The sequence below is a fragment of the Gopherus flavomarginatus genome, chromosome 13 (assembly GCF_025201925.1).
Source record: "Gopherus flavomarginatus isolate rGopFla2 chromosome 13, rGopFla2.mat.asm, whole genome shotgun sequence".
In the NCBI taxonomy this organism is placed as follows: Eukaryota; Metazoa; Chordata; order Testudines; family Testudinidae; genus Gopherus; species Gopherus flavomarginatus.
In genome coordinates this window covers 27,795,104-27,814,668 of record NC_066629.1, presented here as the reverse complement: position 1 = coordinate 27,814,668, position 19,565 = coordinate 27,795,104, and the positions used below count along the sequence as shown (strand labels likewise).

Genomic DNA, 19,565 nt, shown 5'->3' with positions numbered 1-19,565 from the left:
AGGGAAGGGAGAACTTTATTTCTATGTTAAATACCTGGGGGAAGCGGAGATGCCAAGATTCTGCTGACATTATGGGATGGACCACTGCATCATTAACATCCATGCAATACAGATGGAACCTTGTTTTATTTTTAAATGAGCTCATTCATAACATGCCCACGTAGGATGTTTCATGGGACTCAGTTCATCTACCTTGGGAGGATGAGTCGAGTAGATTGTCCACTGCCAGGGAGTGAGTGGAGACAGCTCACTCAGCTTGGTCAAATGGGGCATGTGTCCTTACAGAGCAGTCCCACAGGACAGCACGTAAGAGGTACTTTGCTGCACCCTGGCATAGAAGTGACAGCACAAAATCAATGGCCATAGACATGATAAGCAAACCCGGAAGGAAGTGGAACTGCAGCAGACCCTTACCTGGGAAATACTTGCGCCATTTCTCTGCCAGTATGTCGTCCACTGACTGACCGGCCATGGAAGAGGGGCTGGAGTTCAAACCAGTACTCCATGCCCACTGGTTAACCAAAGGGATCCCAGCAGGCGGCACAATGGGGCCAGCAGCCTGGGCTCTTGCCAAAGAGGTGTACATGGAAAGAGGAACCCCATCACTGGGCAGAGCAGGCATTGGCACCTGCACAGGAGCGAAGAGCGGAGGCTGCCAATGGTTCAAAGAGCCCAAGGTGCTAAGAACCCCGTTCAGCTCAGCGGTGATGTGCTGCAGAGTGCTGGTCAAGTGCTGGATCTTGTCGAGCTGGGGGAACTGGACATCTGGTTTCAAGTCAACTAGTCAAAGAAAGAAATACCCAGATCACCAGAGGGATCAGATTTAAAGGAGACCTTGAGTCTATCCCCACAGGCAGCACCATTCTCCAACATCTCCTCACCAAGAGCAACTTATCCTCCCATGCACTCCGTTTCCATGCTTCACAGAGGCTGAACTTTGTACATTCAGCTAAGTGAGTGAGGCGGACTGGTCGCAGAGACGACGAGGCAGTTCAGTTCCATGTCGATGAGCATGGAACTTTGGCTAGAAGGCTGGTCAGGTGTAGTGTGGAGGAGAGGCAGTTGGGAAAATGAGATGAAAAGGGACAGGATCCCGGAGATTCCAAGGATTAGACTCAGATGGGGAAAGGAGGATACGAAGGGACACCATGCACTGGGATGGCAAAGCTGAAATACAGCTTGCAGTACAAGCCCTGATTTGCAGCTTAAGTGTGCTTCCGTCCTTCCTGCCCACTACAAGTTTATGAGCAGGGCCAGTACAGCGAGTTAACGTCCACTGGGCTCCGCGACAGCCACTCATCTGTAGAGCGTGGATTTCCCTTGCAAATGGCTAGCTCTTTGCAGAACAGCACAAAGCCTGCTCACTACATTGAAACGTACAACAACTCTGAAATACTGGAACAGCAGGAGCTTGATATGTTTCAATAATCAAACTGTACACAACCCTGAGCAGGGACTCAGAGTGGACGGACTGCACTCCACAGGCTCACGCACATCACAAAGAAACCTGGCGCCATGGGAAGGTTAGAGGACCATGGGGATTTTATCAGTAGGAGAACCTTCTTTCTAGGGAGGAAAAAGGTCCTAAAACTTCTTGGATTCTTACAGATAGTTCAATTTTTATTTTTTTAAATGAGGGTGAATTTGTAGCCATCAGCCTGGCCAGCATCTCTGGAAAAAGCATGGTCCTTCTGCATGATTACCCATTTACTGAGCACACTGCTATTCACGCACACTGCTCTAATCACGGGACAGTACAGAACAGCCCCAACAGGAGCAAGGCACAAGGAATTGCAACAGCCTCTCTTGCCAAGGAGAGGAAAGAACTGGACTGATGGACACCAGGAGGTAGGGCAAACGAAAACAAGATGCAGCAGAGACCAGGAATACCACAGCGGGAGGGGTGTGGTGATGCAGAATGTCAAACACTGGGTACAATGCACAAAGCTCTGAAATGCGGCCCCTTACATTTGTGCTGAGGTACATCTGTGCTGCTCAGGCTGTGTGTGTCTTCGGAATCACTAAGGTCAAAGGTTACCACCTTTTTACATGCAGCACCCTTCAGCGTATCTTCATCAGAAAGCTGCTCAAGAGAAGGAAATATTTACAGTGGAGGAAAATAAAATAACAGTCTTCTACACACTTCTGTCCCTTGGGAAACCAAATCAGGTCTAAAGCTTCTGTGACTCCAAGTTGGATACCCCGTAACTGCTCTGCACAGGCCGCATTGGTGCTCTCGCACTGGAGTGTTATGAACCAGGTGAAGATAGCAATACAACTGTGGTTCCCAGCTCTTGGGTCAGTGAATGCTGGGAGTTTTGCAAAGGAAGATGTCTCAGTCTACAGAGGGGGCAGGCTACGTTGGGGACTGCACATTACAATTTCTGCAGTGACTCCCTGGAGTCAGAAACCATAAGGCCCAGCACGAGGTGAACAGGCAGGGAGGTGACTCTCCATTAAGAGCTTGACTTTCAAAGATGCTGTGCTCTTCAATCTCCCACTGATCCTGGGCCTGTGGAACTCACCCAAGTCACTGACCGAGCTGGCGACATTGTCCAGGAGCGCTGGCCCTCAGACACCTCCCTTAGCCAGGAGGCCATCCTAGATGCTAACAGTACTCACTAGCCAATGTGTCCTCCACTTCGGAAGACCGCAATAACCAAGTATTTTTCCTGCTTACTTATCATAGACACCCCGTGGTCAATTAAATGGTGAGCAGGTACCATGCAAGCCGAGGGAATGTACAGTATCTGTAATCTCGCCCATGTCGACAGTTAATAGAACCGCTGTTTAACCAGCACAGAAATTGGATTTTTCTCTTTTTTAGTGCATCAGAGACAGCACTGACTCACTTCTAGCCTCATGGGCTAATTCTGAAGGAAGAATTGTTCATTCTGCTCTAACAACCGTGCTTTTCCCACTCAACTTCTGAACTAAAAACAGGAAGGAGCCTGCCTGGCAAGCGGCTCACGTCAGAGCTCTCCATCCCCCAGCCCCTCCTGGCTACTCAGCTAGTGAATCGTGGATTCTTTCCAGTTTGGTTTGTAGTTCCTTGCAGACCTGTGACCAGCCTCCTCTCCCCACTGTGCTCACACACAAGTAAAAGACACCAGCCAGCTCTCAAAACAATCCAGCTCCAGCCACCAACCCTCAGCCTTCAACTAAATGCCCCTCACTGGAACTGAAATCCCTGTGAAGTCCCCGCCTCAGGGAGTGAATCTGGCTCTCTCTGGACGCCGTTCTGTGGGCGTGTGGCTGGTTAATGCCAAGCGATTGAGATGTTGGCAGTTACCTCCTCCAGCAGCGAAGACTCCAGTTGGCTCAGCTTCTCTTCCTTCTTCTTCAGCAGCACCTGTCCTTTCCGCATGGCCGACTTCATCTTGTCCAGCTGCGCTGACTCCTGCCACGGAGCAAGCGCCCAGCCAGGGAGGAAAATTAAATCAGAGCCTTAGGAAATAATCGGTTTTTCTGATTTGGATTTTTAATCTTTTAAATCATTTTAACCCAGCACAGACGATGGTGATCCTGGAGTCACAACATGGCCCAAACCCCAAACAACACAGGAGGAAAGCGTGCGGGAAACTCTTACGCTTCACAACAAAAGGAAGTTACAGCTCCCAACCTGCCCTTTTCACAAGGCCAACTGGTTTGGTGCTGCATTTTCAGCTAGCCACTTGTTCTCACTGGAAATCCCAAGGCAGCCTGTGGATAACACCTGAGGTGCTAACCACCCTGGTATTCCGACCAAATTACAGTCTGAGTAATTACATCCTACACTCCCTAACTTCCAGTCACACTGGACAGAGGATTCTTCTTGACTTCCTGTTCCAAATGTTGTGGAGGGATGCTGAGCACTGCGGAGCAGCCTGCGAGCATCACACCAGAGGCCGTGGCGTGATCCCTGTGTACAGTTTGGGTATGAGCTCATTTAGCAAATGCTTCAGGATCCATCCACAAAGAAATGTAAAATAATTGCAAAAACTACAGCTACAGAACTGCGGGCAATAGAATTACCGTGAGCTGCTCATCCTTTCCTTTGCAATTTGCAGAGGAGTCTGTGATGTAGCAACACTCCAGAGGATCTGTCATTTTACAGAATGTCCAAAGTCATGTATTTCATCCATTGCAGAATAAACAGAGTTAGGTTTTCAACGAGCTAGTTTCTCAGGTGATAAAAGTACCACACTGCATATTCTAGCAGAGGCTCAAGGGACTTTACAAACTTGAGTGAATTAATCTCTATGGCCACCTCGATAGGTAGGGGAGAATTTTAATCCTTGTCACTCAGATGAAGAAGATGATGTGCATAGTTTAATAGTAACTCTCGGTGCCCATCTGGAGACACACAGGGGCTGATTTCCAGGAGGACAAGCACCTCCAGCGTCAAGTGCAGTTGTGGGTGCTCGACATCCCTGAGAGAAGTCGGGTCCTGCCTGTCTGAAGTTGGGCCTCCAAACTCAGGGCCACTCTCAAAAACCTGAGGCTTAGTGGCTTGGCCAAAGGCACACAGAAGTTTGTAGCAGAGACAAGAACACGCTTTGTCCCTGGACTCCCACTCCCAGGCCAGAACCACCATGCCACCCGAGTCTCAGAACACAGGGGTGCCAACTCACCTCCTCCAAGTTCCGACGCACGTCCTCCAGGAGCTGAGAACTATCTGGATCCTGCACCGCATCCTGTGCCTGCTGCATGTTGTGACGCCACTGCTGCTTTGCAGCTTTCAGCGCAGTGTGCCTTTTCCTCATGGAGCGAGTCTGACGCACCAGGAACTCCTTGGCGTTCTTTATGGAGACTTCTTCTGCAGAAATGAAGTGTCTGACACTGCAGGAAGGAATTGAGAAAGAGAACTTTTAAATGCCATTATCCTGGAAATATGTCAGTGCTGCTCTCTGACGTCAGGAATTTCCCAGTGGTTTTGGAGGCTGGTTTTCTACCTCACTTGCATAAACAGGGCAAGTATGATAAAACCCTCTCAGCACTAACAGGGTTGCTTCTCCTGTACAACGTAGGCCTCGGTGATGCAGTAAAGAAGCATGCCAGCCCCTTTCTGTAGCTGCAGCCACCTTGCATACCAGCCACGATCCGCATCCACTAACAGCTACACTATTCCAGGTGCTACAACCCATCAAGTCGTGATGCTCTGTGGCAGAGGGCAGCACAGCACTAGGCCTTGTTCTCTTGGCCTGTGCATTCCACACTGCACCTCTGACAATACCTTCTCCTTAGGCAGCACATCATCAATATGGTACATTTTCACACAACCGCACGGACAGCATTTTTCAAAGTGGCCGGTGTGCTGATGCTTACTTATCGAGTTGAAGGTCACTATCCTCATTGCTGTGCGAGGTTAAGGAAGCAGGCTCTCTGGAGGAGTGCTAGAGGTTTAAACATTTCAAAATCAATTAATATGTGAATGAAGGAAGAACCTCATAAGCCCAGGAGAACAAGAGTATAGAGCGTGAATGACAGCAGCATGGAAACTGCCCTAGGAATAGCCCAGTGCAGAGGAGTTTCTCTCTACAGGAACACTTTAAAAAACAAAGATCTCCTTCCCTGCCCAAGAGCTGCTTGCTTCCCCAAGTTCCCCAGACCAGTTTTGTAAAAGAGCATCCCAAACCTCCCCAACCAATGTGCAACAGCGGTAACAAAACCAGAGCAACACATTCCTTTTGTTTTTTTGAAGCACGAAACCCCTGCAAATAATGTCAGCACAGAGGAGTAAATTAGGGGTTCAGATCTGCTCCTTTGGGAGCTGGGAATCAGGGGGAGGGAATGGAACAGAACCGTAAGGCTCTGGAAAGGAGTGTTTCTATGCAACACTTTACTGCTTTGGAGTGACACAAGTGATACAGTAAAGCCCTTGTCCACATCAAAATGAGAAACAACAAATCCAGTCCCAGGTATCTCACTGCCCTACTGGAAAGACTCAGGGAGTCCTCTGCCTGCTTAAACACATGCAGCTATGAGAATCGCAGAAGCAGATATTGTTACTGGGTACTCAATATGAGCACCTTATAGCAGATGCCTATAGCACAGAAGACCTCAGGGGAGCCTAGGACCAGCAATAACCACCTTGGAAATGTCAAGGATCTAGTGCAGGGGTCGGCAACCTTTCAGAAGTGCTGTGCCGAGTCTTCATTTGTTCACTCTAATTTAAGGTTTCGCGTGCCAGTAATACATTTTAATGTTTTTAGAAGGTCTCTTTCTATAAAGTCTATAATATATAACTAAACTATCATTGTATGTAAAGTAAATAAGGTTTTTAAAATGTTTAAGAAGCTTCATTTAAAATTAAATTAAAATGCAGAGCCCCCCGGACCAGTGGCCAGGACCCGGGCAGCGTGAGTGCCACTAAAAATCAGCTCGCGTGCTGCCTTCGGCACCTGTGCCATAGGTTGCCTACCCCTGATCTAGTGAGACAAGTGGCCTTTGGGAGATGCTCTCTGATTACATTCCCTGGGGTATACAAACGGGATGACGAAAGCGCCAGAGAAATGACCATACAGACTAACACCACCGTGCACGGCGGTGGCTTCTCCCATTCAGGAGCCCAAAGCGCTATACAATCATTAAAATGACAGAGCAGTGAGCTGCTTGCCAGGATGGAACAGATCTTCGGCAGAGCCAGAAATAGGATCCCAGGCTCCTGGCTGCCTGTCCTGTGGCCTCGGTCACTAGACTTGGCTTCCATTAATTTAATCAAACAAATAACCCTTCCCACCTGCAACAATAACCACCCACCTCTGCATCTATGAGCCCGAACAGGCAGCAAAGAACCTAGGCGGGATTTTCAAAGGGACCTAAGGGAGTTATGTGCACTGTCCTGCTAATTTGGGAGCATTTGAAAGGCACAAACACACACCAGCCTCCATGGGGAGCTCAAATGCGCAGGCTTTTACTCACAGCTTGCAGCGTCTCTCTCAGGTCCTCAAGGTGGAGCTCAGCTTCCCTTCTGGGAGATGCCATGCTGTCTTCGGCTACCAGCTCCTTCAGGGTCTCCTGTTTGCTCTGGACTGCAGCCTCTAGTTGACTGCCACAGAAAACATCCACAATGTGCGGTGGAGGGGGAGAGACATGCCATCAACACACAGAAAAGATAGGGACAGAGCCATGCCACTCACAAGAATTCACAACACTCTGCAGAAGTCAGATCTCCCTGAACTCCTCAAACTGGCTCCTGCCCACAGCTCCCAAAGGGAAAATTCCAGGGACTTGGTGCTCTGCAGATCCAGGCTATTAGGAAGGATGCCTGGGTATAGGGCTGAGGGTAGCCAAGACACTGCCTCCTGTGTTTAAACACAGGGTCCTACAGCTACATGCTGAGAAGTGTCACTGTATAAGCTACTGAACTGGTGTCCAACAAAATAAATATCAGGTCTCCATTAATGTTTTAATGTAACCAAGCTCACTGGCTACTTGGGACAACGTTGGTTTATGCCAACGTACACCCTTAAAACAGGAACAAGGAAGTATGCCCCGCAGAGGTCTCAGGAAGGTCTTTCCTAGAATCTGTCAGTCACCCAAGGTTCAAAGCATTTATGAACATTTCCTCGTAAGCCAGCTGTGAGGAAGACCAATGCTAAATACATGCTTCAGAAGTGAACCTGAGGCCCACAGAGGTTGAGTGACTTAAGCCAAACTTGCATAGCGAGTCACGGCAGCGCTGGGAACAGAAAGCAGGAGTTCTATCCCCCAGCCCCCAGCTAACATCTAGCAACACTGCCCCTCATAATTCTGGCATGAATCTGAAGCACCAACATTTAAGAAGGTCAGCGGCACAGGGTGGGGTGGGTGTGTAAATCTGAGCATCAGAGAACATCTCTAGGACACCCACCTGATTCGTCTCTGCAGCCTCTGGCTTCGGGTCTGCAGCAGATCCACTTGGGACTCCAGCTCAGCTTTCTGGTCTTGAAGCTCCTCCAGAGTCCTGCGCAACTGGCGGATGGATTCCACGAGGTCAGCATGCTCTTTCCTAGACTCCTCTAGGCGGAGCTGAGCAGCCAAAGCAGCTTCCTGGAAATGAAATTTAAATCACCCTCTCATTTCCCCAGCACTGAAATACAAGCACACACCATGCCAGAGACGTGAGTGCTGCATGCAGTGCTTGCAGGACAATGGAAGTTAAGTGTGCACAACACATTCTTCAAACCTGTGTTTTTGCGTGGTATTTGTCCCTGCTTTTATGTACCCAGAAATGGTCCTGACCCAGAATCCTCAGATTTGAACAGCCATGAGCTTGCTGGGAAATCTGGTTATGTCTACTACATACAACACTTGGATGCTGTTGGCAGCGAGATGGAGGATTCAGGGGAATTTACCAACCTGGCAGCAGTAGTTCAGCAGCCTGGATTCCTGCAGCTGTCATGCCCATACTCCTCCTTCTCCCTTACGCCCAGTCAGGGGCGGCCCTATGTTTTTTGCTGCCCCAAGCACGGCAGTCAGGCGGCTCTCGGTTCGCTGGTCACATGGATTCAGCGGCTTTCCTGTGAGTGATCTTCTAGTCCCACACCTTTGGCAGGCCTGCTGCCGAATTGCCGCTAAAGCCGCAGGACCGGCAGACCTCCCGCAGGCATGCCGCCAAAGGCTACCTGGCTGCTGCCCTCACAGCGACCGCCAGGCCGCCCCCCATGGCTTGCCGCCCCAGGAACGCGCTTGCTGCACTGGTGCCGCCCCTGCTCTCAGTGCACTGCAGCCATCTCCTGGCATTGCAGGAGGAGAGGAGAGGAAAGGCCCAAACATGGACTCTGTTCCCCATTTTGGAACACGGGACAGGGAGGAGCCTGAACAGTTCACACAGACACCAACCTGTTGGTTTCCGTCCATTGGACGTATTTTCCTCATCTGCCTGTGATGCCTGTCCCATCTTGTGCCACATGCTTAATGCATCCTCCCAAGAGATGGCCTGACTGGTGTCTGCTCCCCCATGGGTGAACTATAGCACTAGAAATGGAAGAGCTCAACCATGTCCCCTCCAGTCCTCCTCCTATGCATGGGTCAGCAGACAATGCCTCCTGCAGCACAGTGCTCCCATCACTCCCAGGAGGAAGCAGCCATCTGCTAAATCTCAATGTTAGGAAGCTTTCCTCAATACCTGGTACATTTACTTCTGCTCAGATCTACCCCATTACTCCTTGTCTATGTTCCTCTGCCCACTCTAAGCGCCCGTCTCCCTCCCTGCTGCGCATGCCCTTCACAGCACAGCAGGCAGGTAGGTTGTGGTAGAACTCCAGGAGCCATTTCCACGGTGCACAACCACTCGATTTTGCTTAACTCCTGCCCATAAGCCTGCAATAACCTCAAAGCCCACATTGGAGTTGCAGCACCATCACCCCGCATAACAACTGGAATGCCCATCACCAGCAGACAAAGCCTGGCAGATAGTAGGACATGCCTAGCCCTTTCTGGGAACATGCAGACAAAGGGAGTCAACGTGTTTCACAGGAGTGTCCAAGCTATTCCACAGGCCGTTCCTCAGCTTGGCTCTGGAGACTTCTAGCCCCAATTCAAGCTAGCCCCTCACACTGCATGGTGCCATCAGCCAGCCTCTTGGCCTCGTCCCACCCACCCATGGGAAGTTCTACAATTAACAGAGTGGTTAGAGGCTAGAGTTTTCACAACCCAGTGAAATTAAAAAGCAACAGACGCCGTAGTTAGCCTCCTGGTTCCTGGCAAGGAGCACGTGGGCCCAGACGAGCAAACCCTGTTCTCCATAAAGCAGAGCCGTGTGCAGTAACCTCTCCCTTTGCACCATGATGAAATGCACTCCCAGTCTGCCAACAAGACAGCACTCTTCTCTGAAGCAGAATTGCAAGGAGGATGTTCAGATCTAGGACTCAAGAGTTATTCCTGAGCTTGTGTTTTTAAAGCCACTGTGCTGATGTGCTTTAGTGTGTCAGGAATACAAGGAATGATGGGGCAGCAGCTCCTCCCGAGAGCTGGAGCATGCATACATACATTTCTCTGCAGCTCAGTTTGTTTCTCTTCGTCCAGAAGCTGCTGCCTTTTCTTTCTCATGGCCTCTTCCTGCATATAGAAGTGAAGAGCAAATCAGTGAACGTTGGAGCATCATGACACAAGGCACAGAAGAAAGTCGACTCTCTAACACTGTTGGTCTTGGGGTCAAGTCTAGGCATGACACAGCCCCAGCTTTCAAGGCCACTGGAAAATACTTCAGCAATGTTTCCACTTTTTCACTGATCTCTCCCCATTCATTTTGGCCCTTCCCCAGTATTTTGAATGTGAAATTAACAGGGCTGTTTGGGTAGCTCCCTCCTTTGTGTGCTTGGCCCCATGACACCAACTATGCTGTATGGCACGGAGAGCAGGGCTGGCTAATCAATGCAAGCCCTTCAGAATGTCCCAATGCTCCATTTTCCTAGGGCTTCAGCAAGCATGGAGCCTGAAACGTGCTGTTGCTTGTGGGAAGAGCAGACTGCCCTGCTCAGCTACACGGACATGCAAGAATTCCCCACAGTGTAGCATCTTACTGTCCTGCAGCCACAGCAGCTTTCAGCCTTCAGGGTTACTCAGTTCCCTCCCTTTCCCAAGCATCCTCTCTCAAATGCTGTTTATCAAAGCAAGAGATAATAGAAGCAGAGGTGTACACAGAGCCAGAGATTTCTGCCAGCTCAACGGGAATATCTCACTCACTCACATATTTTGCTTTCCAAAAGCTAGAAATCAGAGTCATAGACTATCAGGGTTGAAAGGAACCTCAGGAGGTCATCTAGTCCCACCCCCTGTTCAAAGCAGGACCAATCCTCAACGAAATCACTTACTAGCTTTGCCATACAGTAAAGGTGGGGAATTAACAGGACATGGTCTGAAATCAAAGGTGACCCTGAGAATGACGTACTTCCACGACACCAGGCTTTGCACGGCCCCTTACCCTACACAAGTATTCCCCCAAAGCAAAGCAGAAAGTCCAGGACACTGGCTCTGATAATGAGGGGTGCAATACATGTAGGCTTGGATTTCCAGGGGCATTCAGCACTGGCCCAATTCTGCTCCCAAGTTCTCCCTGTAACTTTAATGGGTGCAGTAGACCCACTGACCAGTCTCCCCCCACCAAGGAATAGGAGGAAGATGAGGAGTGCCAGTTAGGACTGACTCACCTGGTGATTCAGCTGAGCACATCTGGCCTTGGCATCTGTTGCTTGTATTTCGAGTTCCATTTCCAACTCCTGGAGTTTTCGTTCCTGTGCAGAACGAGGAGGAGCCTGACATGAGGGGTTTGCTGAGCCAAACTTCACCACAAGATAGAACAGCAACGATTTCTGAAAACCGCACCTTGTGAAACGCTAGTCTCTTGAGAGCAGTGCGCACACTCATGGAGCCAGAGACCATGGTCTGTTCCCTAGCTATCCTAGAAACGGGAGTTAGCACTCACCTTCACCTTGTGGCTCTGCCGCAAGTCACTAAGCTGCTCATCCAGCTGCTTCTGCAAAGCCCTCAGTTCCCCATCATGGAGCTGTCTCAGGCGCTCCAGCTCCCCTTTCAGCTCCTCGAGCTTCTTGGCTCTTTGCTTTCTCTCCTCCCAGGTGCAAAACCAAGAAAGAAGAGCAAGCAAAGTTGTAGCAATCTATAGCAACGTCACATGCATATGTGCGCTCTCCCCCACCATCCCCACAGACATGGACACATTGTCTCTCCCTGTGTGGACAGGCAACCCACCAGATAGGACCAGAATCTCTTACAGGCAAGACAACACAGAGAAACAGGCCAGAGAAAGAGGAAATCACCTTTTCATTGCCTGGGGCCTAGGAGGCACACCGTTCTACACACGCCCATTAGTATTTCTGTAATCAGAAACTGGGGACATAAAGATATTCAAGGCCAAGTTTTCTGATGCAGGCACAACAGATGCATCTGCAAAGAACTGAGCACTTGTTTCTTGTGCAAAAATCCATGTGTGCATGCACAAGGAGGCGCACTCCTGCTGGCAGGTCAGCCGGGACACTTTCCTTCACAGCCTTGACCCTAGACTCATTCTGGGTTGTGATACTGCTGCTCAGTGGATGGCGTGGCCATCTGCCACCTGGCATGGTTCCAGCCCTTAGACTTGCTGTACAGGGGGTGGATCTGGACTGTCACTATGGGGCTCCTGGTAACTATTTCTGGGACAATGAGCCAATCACTAAGGACATCTATAGGCTGACTTTGGCTCTCAGCAGCATTACCTCCTCCTCGTACTGCTCCTGAATCCTCGCCAGGACTTCCTTATGCTCCTCTTTCATTCTCTCCATTTTCCGGTCATGATCTCTCTCCACTTCCTGGCGTTTCTCTTTCATGAGCTCACTGAGCTGCAGTGGTCACAGAGGCAGACTGCATTACACCACGGTAAGGCACTATTCCCCCAAAAGCAGCAACTCCCAACGTGCACTGTTGCTTCAGCAATGCTGAAGCATCTCGGTACTGAGATTAGGGCAGCCCGGGGTACACTCATTATACGGTTGGTGGAGCAGTGGTAAGCATAGAGGTAAGAAACTCAGTCTGCAGGTGGTATGAAACTTACCTGATATATGGCATCCCTCTCCATCACGAGATAGGGAGGCTTTAAACCAAGCTCTCACAACCATGGCTAAGCATGCATGGGGGGGGGGAGGATGAGGAGGAGCACAAGGGGGCAATCTACCTCCAAGGCTGTTGCACAAAAATAATCACCTCTCGCTCAAACTCTGCTACTCGATACATTTTTTGCTGCACTTTTTGCTCTGCTCTCTCCAATTCCTCATGCAGCTGGGCCTCCTCACTCCTCTGGGCCTCTGCTATTTGCTTCCGGAGGCTGGAAACAACCTGCCACAAAAGAAATCATGGAATCATTTGGCCCTTCCCCACTGTACGCAGCATGGCAAAAATCCATGTCCTCAGGCTCACCTCTCCCTGATTTGAGCATGCCCAAGTGCTGATCGAGAGAAGAATCACCTTTAGGAAGTGGAAGAAACTGACGTAAAATGCACCAATGACATTTAAGGAAGCTATTTAGTGCAGAATTATTACAGATTTATTACAAGTTTTAGGAACATTGGTGTTTACCTTTTGGTGTTTCTCTTCTGCTGTAGATTTTAGCTCCTGGAGCTCAGCTGCAAACTGCTTCTCTAGCACTTCTGCAGCCTGCAGGAGAGTCAACACAAAGTCCTCTTTGAAAACCCCCATTTCATGTGAAGGTAATCTACAAATGCCCCATTTCAATCAGCGATTTACACATAACCTTTGAGAAAGCGCAAGGCTCATAACTTTCCCAATGTGAGCTGCACTCGAGGTATCTGGAGTGTCCTGAATTTACTGCCACCAATGAGACACACTATTGGAATAGCACATTGGCTACATGGGACTAGTTCTTTTTTTTTTTTAAAAAAAACAAACCCTATGGGGACCGTAACAGAGTTTCCAACATCCCTCCAGTGGCCTGAGGCACTCCACCTCAGTTTCCCTTCTCACACAGCATTCCTCAATAACTCACCATAACACTCCAGTAGTAATTAAAACACTCCCTTTCTGAGGTCCGATTTATTTAGGCCTTTCACACATTAATACTGCACACCAGCTTCACTCAGCTGCGTACTGGTTTCAGAATTCAAACACTTGTCTCTCCTCGAGACAGAAATTCCTAGCCTTCCTTCCTAGAGCTGAGTTATCATTCAAACAGTCCCTTTACTACATGCAGGAGCCAGTGCTGCTCCCGGCAGATGCTTCCTCAAGCTAGCTACAGCTTCCTAGTCTTCTGCCCTGCCTGGGCCTCCTAGCTCGCTTCCACTAGCCATTTCCTGCTCCCCTTTGGCTCCCTCTAGAGCTGCCCCCTATCAGGCCCCATCAAGGCTGTTAATGAGCACAGGTTAACTGGACCAGTTCCTTAATAAAGAGCTTTTCACAGTAGCACCCTTAATTGCAAGGGCTGCCTGAGCCTTCTAGGGGATAGATACAGGGAAGTCAGTATCCAGACCTGGGGAAAATGGCTTGCTTTGGCCAGGCGAGGGCTTATTGACAAGTAGCAGACACAGGCCAGAGCCTTGCAGGACCTGGACGGAAATGTATCCCCAGTTTGATAGCAAACCATTGGTAACTACTCTGAGTACAGTCTTCCAACTAGCTGTGCACTCACCTTCCAGTAGTTTCACACAGACCACATTTCCCTCGTTTGTTTAAGAGGATGTCATATGGGACTGTGTCAAAAGCCTCACTAAAAAGATACAAGTGTACGTGGAGATCTGTTATTTAGAATCGAAGCTACTAGAGATGGGAAGAGACTTACTAGGTCAGGCCTAGTCCTGCCAATACCACCACGTATTAACATCCAGAGGGTTTCCACCCACTTCTTTCAAGACTGTTCCAGTCAGAGATGTCTCACCATTACTCAGCTTGTGCAGCTGTGCAGGCTACGCGTCATCCCACTACTTCCAGTTATACTGCTTGGAGCCCACGAGCATGCTCAGTGCATCACAGAACGCACAAGAGATTCCTGACACCCCTAACCAATTCCTCTCCACCAGCCTACACCCTGCGGCTACTCACACAGCTCTCACGGGCAGTTAGCCTTCACCTGGCCCAGCTGCAGGCAAGGGTTACATGAGATCTGCCCAAGCCAGCACGCATCTCTTACCAAACACAAAGAACAGTGTGAGTCTTGAAACCAGGGACTCTTTGAGATTGCAATGTGGTGTATCTGCCCCAAGGACCATGCATTTGGTAGCAAACCATTAGAAGCATCTCCATTATGTTCCCCAGCACTTTGCCCAATGCCCAGGCAGGTGCTATTTGATCTCTTGGGGTTGGCAGTACAATACAAGCCTTCTCAGTTCTGACTCTGCCTGGTAAAAATGCGAGTTTCACCTCTTTTCTCTCTCTTTCTAATCTCTCCTTTAACTCATTCAGGACTCGCTCCTTCTCCTGTTCCAGCTCTGCCGCTTCTCTCTGCTGTGCTTCCTCAACTTCCACCTTCAGCATCTCCAAAACACATTTCTTCCTCTCCTCCAAGCGCTGCCTCTCCACCTTCTGCAAGGACTCCCACTCCTCTCTCAGCTTTCGCAATGCAGCCTCTTGCTCGGCCCTGGTAGATTTGTGATAAGGGGTAAGAAGACACAGGTAAGCAGGACAGTCATACTGCAATACTGCATTTCATTTAGCAACCAAGCTTGCAATAGGAATACATGGTACAAGTGTGAATTGCAAGCTTAAAGACACAAACAAAAGCAAACTCCAGTTTTCAAACATGAGTCAAGTAACGTATTACCTAGAATATATGCCTTGGGAATGGGTAATTAGGCAGCCTGGCAAACAACAAAGGCAGCTATTAGAAGTCTACATTTTTGTTTGTGTTTCCCTCTCTCTCTCTGAATATTTATAAAAAGTAAAGGTGAAAATTATGCTCTTTTTTTTTTCCAGTTCCTGCCCTTGCCTGTCTCCCCCAACTCTCATTAGTCTCGATGCCCCTTAAAAAGCCAGAAGAGGTCTACTCAATCCAACCATCTCCTCAAGCATCCTAATCACAAGGGACAGTGCAACTCACTTGTAGGGGGGGTTCATTCACAGCCCCCAGGTCATTAAAAGAGATGTCTATATCTGGGGGAAAAGCAGCAGCAGTGAGTCTCAGAGTCTGTGCCAGCTGAGTCAGGCTATGCTTTGAGGCTGAAAAGAGCAGTGTAGACATTCAAGGTCAGGCTGCAGCCCGGGCTCTGAGACCTTCTGCCACACGGCTTTTTTTTTTTGGCTATGTAGACACACACACGGGCTGAGCAGCCCAAAGGGAAATCAGAAGATATACATTACAAAGACATCCTTCTATATGATGTTGCTATATCTCATTTCCATGCCCACTGACTTCTTCTGCTTTAGAAAGTACAAGAGGCACCAAGAAAGCTGGCCAGTTTTGCCATACATAAACAGATACATTTGCCTCAATGTTTGCAGTGTTATGAATATTCTCCAGTACTATAAGGGAACTCTGTCAATACCAAGATTAAACCACCTAGTTAGCCAGGGCATCATCTACAGTAACTTCACATTTGTAAGCATGGCCACTCTGCTGCTTGATAGCAGGCAGGGTTTCTATTCACAGGGAGCAATGCAAAGGCTCACACCCACAGCTTTACATAGCTTGCACTGAAATTTTCACCTTATTTTCTCCTTTTCTGTCTTGGTCTCTGAGCTGATCTGGGCTCGCAGCTTTGAGAGCTTCTCAACCTCTTCCTCTCTCATCCGCAGCTCTTCCTCCTCAGAAGCTTTCGCCAGCTCCTCTTTAAGAGACCTGAGTGACCAGAAGAAAGAAAAGAGATTCAGAGGTTTTAACAACCTTAACCAGCTTCCCTCTGAGACCCACAGATCAGATGCTGGTTCCTGTAGGCATTATCAGCCTGTCTGAAGCTTTCCCCAGAATTCGGGTCCCATTTATTGTCATTATGCATTCAAATTTGGCTCCTGAGCACAAGAGAACCTTGGAGGGTTCAAAGCTCTGCAGCACTCTTTCAAGACAGTCACTCTAAAGAATCCAAGGCCAAGGAATGGGGTAGAGTGTCCCTGGATTCTGACAGGAAATTACTGCGACAGTTTTTTTTTTTCAATAAAGTCACGTAGTGCTGTGAAAGCTGAAAATGAAAAGATGTCCTCAGATAGCTGGCTGGATCCATTAGCAGCAATTTGGGCTTTGTGTTCTCACAACAAACTCTTTTTATGCTGCTTCCAGGCACCCTTTCTACTTGTCGTCTTGTTCCTTTGCTTCTCTCCCCATTTCCTCTGGGTGCTCCAACTTCCACTCCTCCCACAACAAATCATTAAACCATCAATTTGTGAGCACCTAGAGGATAATAGCGTTACAAGGAATAGCCAGCATGGATTTGTCAAGAACTAATAGTGCCAGACCAACCTACCTTCCTTCTTTGACAGTTAGTTGCTTAGTGAATGGAGGGGGTGGTGGGGTAGTAGACGTGATATTTTGATTTTGGTAAGGTTTGTGACAAAGTCCCATGTGATAGTCTCATATGCAAACTAAGGAAACATGGTCTAGGTGAAATTACTAAGGTGGGTGCAAGACTGGTTGAAAGACTGTACTTCAAGAGTAATTACCTCTGGTTTGCTGTCAAACTGGGAGGGTGTATCTAGAGGTGTTCCACAGGGGTCAGTACTGGGTCCAGTAATCACTATTTTCACTAATGACTTGGATAATGGAGGGGAGAGTACGCTTATAAAATTTATGGATGACACCAAGCTGGGAGGGGTTTCAAGCACTTTCAAGGGCCGGAGTAGAATTCCAAAACAACGCTGACAATTTGGAGACTTGTGGTACGTCTACGCCACAAAATTAGGTTGAATGTACAGAAGTCAGTTTTTTAGAAATCGTTTTTATACAGTCCCCACACAAAATGCTCTAAGTGCATTAAGTCGGTGGACTGCGTCCACAGTACCGAGCTAGCGTCGACTTCCGAAGCATTGCGCTATGGGTAGCTACCCCCCAGTTCCCGCAGTCTCTGCTGCCCAATGGGATTCTGGGTAGAAATCCCAATGCCTGATGGGGCAAAAACAGTGTCAGTAGTAGTTCTGGGTACATGTCGCCAGGCCCCCCTCTTCCTCCCTCCCTCCATGAAAGCAACGGCAGACAATCATTTCATCCCTTTTTTCCTGGGTTACCTGAGTAGACGCCATACCACGGCAAGCATGGAGCCCGCTCAGCTCACCGTCACCATACGTCTCCTGGGTGGTGGCAGATGGGGGACTGCATTGCTACACAGCAGCAGCTCATTGCCTTTTGGCAGTAGACAGTGCATTACGATTGGTAGCCATCATCGTCATATTCCTGGGTGCTCTTTTCACCGACCTCGGTGAGATTGGTCAGGGGCGCCTGGGCAGACATGGGAGTGACTCAGCCAGGTCATTGCCATCTTCTGCCGAGCACCCAGGAGATGATGATGGCTAGCACTCGTACCACACCATCTCCTGGTGAGCAGCCACGAGATGATGATGGCTAGCACTCGTACCACACCATCTCCTGGTGAGCAGCCACGAGATGATGATGGCTAGCAATCATAATGCAGCATCTCTTGCCGAGCACCCAGGAGACGATGGTGGCTTGCAGTCGTACTGCACCGTCTGCTGCCAGCCTAAGATGTAAAAGCTAGATGGATCAAAACAAGAAATTGACCCGATTTGTTTTGCGAAATCAGTGGCCTGCTAAACCCAGGGTTTTGAGTTCAATCCGTGAGGGAGCCATTCTGTGTGACAGTTGTTTGTGTTTCTCCTTGATGCAAAGCCACCCCTTTTGTTGATTTTAATACCCTGTAAGCCATGTCGTCAGTCGCCCTTCCCTCCGGCAGAGCAACTGCAGACAATTGTTTCACGCAAAACCAGGTGAAGAGGTGACAGCAGCGCGGTGACGGGAGGGACATGGTCATAGACTTCTCACAAAGTATGGGCCGGGCAATGTGCCCTGGGCAATGTGCACATCATGCTGATGAGCTCTGCAATCACGCTGGCCAAACAGGAAATGAAATTCAAAAATTCACAGGCCTTTTCCTGTCTACCTGGCCAGTGCATCTGACTTGAGAGCACTCTGGGATAGCTGCCGGAGGCCAATACCATTGAATTGCGTTCACACGATCCCAAATTCGACTCGACAAGGCTGATTTCAGCGCTAATGCCCTCGTCAGAGGTGGAGTAAATAAATCAATTGAAAGAGCCCTTTAAGTTGAAAAAAAGGGCTTCGTCGTGTGGACGGGTCCAGGCTTAAATCGAGGTAACGCTGCTAAATTCGACCTAGAGTCGTAGTGTAGACCAGGCCTTGGTCTGAACTCAACAAGAGGTGGAGGAAGTGATTGGAGGAGAGGCTGTTCTGGACTCGATTCTGACAAACAGGGAGGAACTAGTTGTGAATGTGATGGTGGAAGGCAGACTGAGTGAAAGTGATCACGAAATAATGCAGTTCATGATTCTAAGGAATGGTAGGAGGGAAAAGAGCAGAATAAACACAATGAATCTGATAAAGTCTACCTTCTTGAAGTGCAGAGAATTGGAAGGTAAGATCCCATTGGAAGCAAGTTTAAAGGGAAAAAAGAGTTCAGGAGAGTTGGCAGTTTTTTAAAGAGACATTATTAAGGGCACAAGAGCAAACTACACCAACGCAAAGGAAAAAATAGGAAGTATGGTAAGAAACCACCCTGACTAAACCAGGAGATCTTCAATGACTTACAATTCAAAAAAAAGTATCAGAGGGGTAGCCGTGTTAGTCTGGATCTGTAAAAGCAGCAAAGAGTCCTGTGGTACCTTATAGACTAACAGACGTATTGGAGCATGAGCTTTCGTGGGTGAATACCCAGTTTGTCGGATCCTCCAATATGTCTGTTAGTCTATAAGGCTAACCGGACTCTTTGCTGCTATTTCAAAAAAAGGAGTCATACACAGAGTGGAAAATAGGTCCAACTGCAAAATGCTGAGTGTAAAACAAAACGCCACAAGCATTTAGGGACAAGATAAGAAAGGCCAAAGCATAAAATGAGATTAAACCAGCTAAGAATATAAAGGGTAACAAGAAAGCATTTTACAATGCTGGGAAGCAAAGGAAGACCAGGAACAGGGTAGGC

At 48.7% G+C, this 19,565-nt stretch overlaps 1 protein-coding gene across 13 annotated transcripts in view; it reads right to left on the bottom strand.

Moving 5' to 3' along the window:
• Nucleotides 1–19,565, bottom strand: part of CEP164 (centrosomal protein 164) — a 96,505-nt gene that overhangs the window by 29,334 nt on the left and 47,606 nt on the right. For all 13 annotated transcript variants that reach the window (XM_050921858.1, XM_050921861.1, XM_050921865.1 and 10 more), the window contains 15 exons: nt 16,112–16,243; nt 14,830–15,046; nt 13,036–13,113; nt 12,664–12,795; nt 12,180–12,302; nt 11,390–11,533; nt 11,115–11,198; nt 9,955–10,023; nt 7,835–8,013; nt 6,904–7,030; nt 5,308–5,375; nt 4,614–4,821; nt 3,293–3,400; nt 1,969–2,083; nt 415–780 (listed from right to left, as the gene is read on the bottom strand). In XM_050921858.1, the coding sequence (XP_050777815.1) occupies nt 415–780; nt 1,969–2,083; nt 3,293–3,400; nt 4,614–4,821; nt 5,308–5,375; nt 6,904–7,030; nt 7,835–8,013; nt 9,955–10,023; nt 11,115–11,198; nt 11,390–11,533; nt 12,180–12,302; nt 12,664–12,795; nt 13,036–13,113; nt 14,830–15,046; nt 16,112–16,243 (2,150 nt within the window). The remainder of the gene's footprint in view (nt 1–414; nt 781–1,968; nt 2,084–3,292; nt 3,401–4,613; nt 4,822–5,307; nt 5,376–6,903; nt 7,031–7,834; nt 8,014–9,954; nt 10,024–11,114; nt 11,199–11,389; nt 11,534–12,179; nt 12,303–12,663; nt 12,796–13,035; nt 13,114–14,829; nt 15,047–16,111; nt 16,244–19,565) is intronic.